This window comes from Xyrauchen texanus, chromosome 30 (assembly GCF_025860055.1).
Source record: "Xyrauchen texanus isolate HMW12.3.18 chromosome 30, RBS_HiC_50CHRs, whole genome shotgun sequence".
Classification (NCBI taxonomy): Eukaryota; Metazoa; Chordata; class Actinopteri; order Cypriniformes; family Catostomidae; genus Xyrauchen; species Xyrauchen texanus.
Genome location: NC_068305.1, coordinates 28,755,864 through 28,761,863, shown reverse-complemented (window position 1 = coordinate 28,761,863; position 6,000 = coordinate 28,755,864). Strand labels below are relative to the sequence as shown.

At 35.9% G+C, this 6,000-nt stretch overlaps 1 protein-coding gene across 2 annotated transcripts in view; it reads right to left on the bottom strand.

Annotated features, from left to right (window-relative positions):
- Nucleotides 1–630: 630 nt before the first annotated feature.
- The window catches only part of LOC127623859 (sex comb on midleg-like protein 4), a 40,347-nt gene continuing 34,977 nt past the window's right edge, over nt 631–6,000 (bottom strand). For both annotated transcript variants that reach the window (XM_052098430.1, XM_052098431.1), the window contains 3 exons: nt 4,776–4,985; nt 4,281–4,426; nt 631–3,709 (listed from right to left, as the gene is read on the bottom strand). In XM_052098430.1, coding sequence (XP_051954390.1) covers nt 3,584–3,709; nt 4,281–4,426; nt 4,776–4,985 — 482 coding nt within the window. In that variant the 3' untranslated portion in view covers nt 631–3,583. The remainder of the gene's footprint in view (nt 3,710–4,280; nt 4,427–4,775; nt 4,986–6,000) is intronic.

The window sequence follows — 6,000 nt, the reverse complement described above, 5'->3', positions numbered from 1 at the left end:
TTTACGGTATATTCCATTAAGTAACATATGCAATGTTAATGTTTACAACTTTGAAATGTAAAAACAATTTATAGTATATGTAGAAATTAACATAAACCAAAATGAATCAATGCTGTAAAAGTATTATTCATTTTTTGTCCATGTTAACTACTGTGTTAATTACATTTCTCAAATTGCAGATATTTAATATACAGTAGTGCAACTTGTTTTTTTCAGTGATTACTAAGCTTTAGCAAAACACACAAGGGGTGTTTTGTGGAAATCAGTTTACACAGAGATGAGGGTGAAATGGTATATTAGACTTATGGCACATTTAAGATACAACAGTGCCACCTATATCTAGAAATCAGTTAACACAGCAACACAGGATAGGTCCATGAAGCACACTATCACAGTAAAGCTAAAAAAATGAATGCAAAATGGTCTGCATCCTGATATTCAAGGCCTAACTTAAGTACGTTCTTTCATACTTATCTCATATAAGAAACAAATAGCTTATTTCTCTGTCTTATCAGAAGGGCCTGAAACGATTAGGTTTGCCTTTAAATACAAACTTTAAATTGTGTAGATTTTTGACTAAATTATTTTGAACAATGAGACATGGAAAGAAACAAGGACAAGAGTTGCCATGTTTTTTTATTATCTTAAATCTTGGAGAAAATAATAATACCTCATCATGGCCATGGCACACTGTACTTTTGAGATTTGAAGAATTAAATTAGAAAGGTGTTAGAATATTCTCTGCATTCTCTCAAGTGCAGAAAATACTTTATTTGAATTGTTTAAGAATGGCCTTGTACACGATGTAACATTTGTATATGGGTTCTGGCTAGCACTGAGTTGTTTCTGTCTGCACAAGAGCAAGAAGTACAAACAGCAATCTATTTAGTGATATAGCAATATATAGAACTACAAATACAGTTAGAGTTCAGTATAGGGTGTTCATTATGCTTTATTCAGTCTCTTTCATAATGCTCTATATTATTAATCTAACAAACAGACACGCAATGCAGAGCCTGTCCTTAGTCACAAGAGTCACAACACTGAAGCCAAACTGAAGAAATAAAGCAAACCAACCATAAGAATGTTTGCATAAAATCATTATTAGTTAAATACACAGTCATATTGTAGCACCAACATGAATGGTCCATGTTGCAGTCCCCATCTAGTTGTGTATTTATACACACATTTTTTCATTAAAACTCTTCAGTTAACAAATGTCTCTCTAAAACAACAGGGGACTATTTTGCATGGGACTATCATCAAGAGCAGCATTTATAAATGTACACTTACATTTTCCATTAATTTATATTAAATTAATGGAACAAGAAATGGCAAGGAATGATGTGGAGGCAAACATACAAGCCTAACATACTCACACACATACAAAAAAGCTTAAACCATAGCAGAACGGAAGAGCATAATATCCTAAAAACCTCACTCATATTTCTGACACAATCATTGGTAATATCTAGCCAGGAGCTTCTGAGCCTGCCTATGTCAGCAAAATATCTGCATGAGGGCATAAGCTGTCCCAAAATAATTAAAGATTATTATGGAAATGTCAAGGCTTCCTACTAGAAATAACATTAAGTGTAGCCAGAGAAAGGAGTGCTTGTGTTGCTATTACTCTGTTAAAGGGCTTTTGAAACAACAAGATATTCCCACTGATTGACTACATGATTGTAAATCAAAAAACTGTCTGCTTTAAAGCTAATACCACTTGTATTCATAACATGAGCCTTGGGGTAATTAATCTGGATCATTCTTTCGAATTCCATAGAACCTTAAGAGAATTCATTAAGCAACACCAGATTTTACGGTTTCATTCCATTTATAATGTTCTGGTGCCAAAAATGTTGCTGATTCTTCACTTGCACATTTTAAATTGAAAGCACTATTACAAACTGCTCCAACATGGGGAATTATAATAATAATAATAATAATAATATATTATTAATTAATTATAATGTAGAATTATAGACAATGATTCTGTACAGATGCACAAGTTAGCATAGCAGTTGCTTTAAGAGGCAGAATGTACAACAATGAAGTCTAGCACAGCAAAGCTAACTGGTAGCTGATTACATGTAAATGTTGAACATACTGTATGCATCAGATAAATGGATCTAAATAGTTTTAATGTACTCCTTTTGAAACTTTTAATTTGTAGATTGTATCTGTGACTTCAACATAAATTATAATATTTACACATGATTGCACGGACAGAAAAGTTGTACACTTGGGTGTAATCCACTTAAGGAGATGACATCATCAGATCAAACTTAAGTTTTCTTTTCTGAAAAATAACACAGTATTCTGAATGCCACTTAAATGTCCTTATATGTCTCTCTTGCAAATTTGTATGGTGTTCGAGGCCAAGCTGTAGTGACTTTGAAACATTGAAATATGGCTGTAACAGTAAAATAATAACGTCAAAGCACATCTAAATTACCTCATCTTGTGTTCACCTAAGTACTCTAAGTTTATGAAAGGCAATCAATTTAAACCAAGTATAATATGCACAGTGAAAATGTTCATCTAAAAACATGACAATTTACACAACTTAAAAAAATAATCTGTACATTTTGCAATGATCTGTAAATGTTTTTGTGGTATCTGAGCAACTGTTCCATTTAGGGCTTTTCCTTTGTGAGTGAGAAGGTTAAATGACAAAATCCTCCAAGTAATGAGACCTCTCTGTTGTTGTTTTCCATGCATTTGGTCCACTGTGCGAAACATACAGTATCAGTGTTCCAGTTCACTGTATGTAAAGTATTGTTGTTTTTGTACAATTTCACTTGATGGTTGAGCACCTGGTGTGCATTACTGTGTTTTTAATGCACTGTTGTTCATGAACATAGCAATACATTCCTTGTAGCACATCCTGTTAAGTTCTGACTTGGGTGGACTTCAAACACTTGATGTGACTGGTCCATTGCTGAGCCAAGTTGCATTTGTGCCTGTGATTTGCTGGTTCAGACTGTGTGCGTATCTGTTCAATCAAAAGATGTGACTGTAGAATGCAAAACTCTGATTGTAACTGATCTCCCACACTGTTGGCCTTTGAAGTAGCTGCTCTCTGAAAATAAAAGCTGAACGGTACCTGGTTACAATGAAGGTTAGTTTAATGGAGTTGCAATGATTCCACTTCACCAGCAGGTGGCTGAAGTTCATATGGTTTTAGACCATGTGTCCATGCCTCTGGAAAATATGAATGAGTTTGTTTGTAATCTAATACATTTGTTCCAATTACATCCGTTTGAATATTTGTGATTAACACTTAAAACTCAAACTAAAACTGATCACTTGCTTAAGGAGAACTAAAATCTCAGAATGCAGCTTTTCGATTAGAGCAGTGATCCAATGTCAGTTGACCAATTAAATGTTCGAACACTTTATATTAGCACAAGGAAATCCTGTGGTTGGTGAAATGTTAGAGAAGATCTGGTGCCTGTCTTTGAATGACCAGAGGACAAAACATCCTGTACATAAAGGGGGGGACTGTTGTCATGAGAGTAAATACTGTGAGAGAATCCATAAGTGTTTGTGTGGATAGGGGGTATGATGTGTCAAAGACAGGTCAGAACTTGTTCTGTTTTAGCTTGTCGATGTGGTAGCAGAGCTTGAGAGCAGGGCCCAGTTTGAGTCCCAGGTACTTCATGATCATATCACTCTTCAGAAGAAGGAGAGCATCCCCATCAATCTCCTGAAGAAGTAATCACAGTGTCCACAAAGGAATGCTTACTATATACACATGAAACAATGTTTTACAGTACAAATATACAGGACTTTGGAATGTTTGTTTTATATATATATATTAGAAGTAGGGCTGCACAATTTGGCCAAAAATCATACTGTGTACATTTTGACAAATATTGTGACTTGAATATTTCCGTTGCTTAGATTTCAAGACTAAGAGCAAAGGCATAAAATCATATTTATACAGCAGCTGTCATGTATTTGAAATCTACAAACTAGCATGTGATCCCTTTTGTCACAAAACAAGTCAAAAACACTATTTTGTTTTTAATTCAATTAATTGTGGAGCCTTACTTGCAAGAGTAATTTAAATGTAATCTGTTTAGTGCTATTCAATTAATACTTTGCATTTGTTCTGATCTAAATATGACTGTACAAACATTTGGAGTGTAGCCCATTTAATATTGTTCAGCTTGGAGGTTATTTCATCAACTGATTCTAAATTGAACCTTCTGCACATTATCTACACAGGGTTAATACAACATGTTCTACACATGGTGTTTGTTTGCCAAACTCACATGCTTTCTAAAGAGATCCACGTGTGGGCCCAGCGCTTGAGGGTCTGCATCCTTGATAAACCACACCACCTCATCAACACTCCACCTGGAGGGGTCCTTACTTGGTGGGGGCTTTGCCTCCCCTCCCTCTGGGCATGGACTGTAGGCTAGACAGAGAAGACAGATTCAGAGACTAAAGCAAGGATTACAGTTTTGGTTGAAGCTAGAAATACCTTGCCATTTATCATTGTATATGCAATAGAGATGGTAAACACGAATGGCCCCCATTTTTCAGACAAATAAACTTATGGTATTTACACTTAGAGGGTGAAAAGGCTGGTTGTCAAGCAATATATCACTGTAACATTTAGTTTACAGTGTTCTGATTCTCTAAATATACCACCTGTATCTTATAATCATTGCATATACAAAGAGAATTACCAGAAATTTATATTTTAAGGAATCTATTGCTGCTTTTGAGCAGATTTCTGTAAGTAGCAATTTCCTTTTTCTTACCACTTTTATTTCCTTCCTGGAATGTGCTGGGACTGGCTGCCTGCCTGCAAACACCTCCAGAAGAGTAAGCGGAGCCAGAACGAAAACCATAAGAAGGTTTGGTAGCTGTGTATGGCAAGGACATCGCACCAAAGGCAGAATCACTGGGGTCAACAGAATAGCGCTTAGGGTCCATTGAATCTCCATGGTAGTCATCCACCATCGAGTTTGCTGCACAAAAAGATCATAATTTTGGGGAAATAATAAATTTAAAGGCTTAATTTGGCTGTGGTTTCAAATTGTTTTCTTGAAATGTCCATAGGCCTGCATGGTCAAAATTACAAAGGCACATTTCCTAAACAGCAGTAAAACATGCATCTTGTCTCTAACCACCCACAATCCAGTTTAACAAAGCACCAAATGTGCTGAAATAGCACTACAACATGAGTATTTAATGTAATGTCATTTTTTTCAGTGCAAACACTCCTCTTTTCTATGTAAATTAGGCTTATTGGAGCACCTTATTCACAAAAGTGAGCACTATTTGTCTGGCACAATTAACATCATGCTGTTACCATCCTCAGAAAATAGGATGGAAATTGGTTAGAAATTAAATAGAGATTTTTGAGTAAATTTTCTGTTGATTATGGCAGCAACAATTGATCAAATGCAAGAGAAGCCAATTCAAGTGTCTGAACCACAGTGGTGGAGTGATGCTGTACAAATGCAAGTATGCCAGATCGCAGTAGTCTCCTGCATACTCCACAACCTAGAATTCAGAACTTACTTGCAAGATTTGGAATTGTGGCATGAGAAATGTAGACATCCTTATGAGTAGGTTTTCCTCCCTTAACCCTGTTAACCATTGAAATGGGATTAAATCTTGACAGAAGCCTTTTCTGTGTAGCCAAGAGCCACGAAATTGCTTCATAGTAAGGTTAATGCTCTAATCTCTAGAGCTCCAAAACCACATGCACATGGAGGGAACAAGAGAGCCAACAGAACTCAAACACTCAAACCTCAGGCCACTCAGAGGCACTCAACCTTTTGCAGGCACTTAAACAGCTCAGCTAGTACTAAAGACCTCCTCTGCATTTTCAGAAGGGCAGATTGGAAAAGTATTGTCTCAATAATCAAATGGCCAAATTACAAAACACCCAAACCAAAAGAGACCAAACAAGAATCGCCAAAAAAAATTCACTCTATATTGACATTTGCCACGGCACATTTAGATAAAGTAGGTATA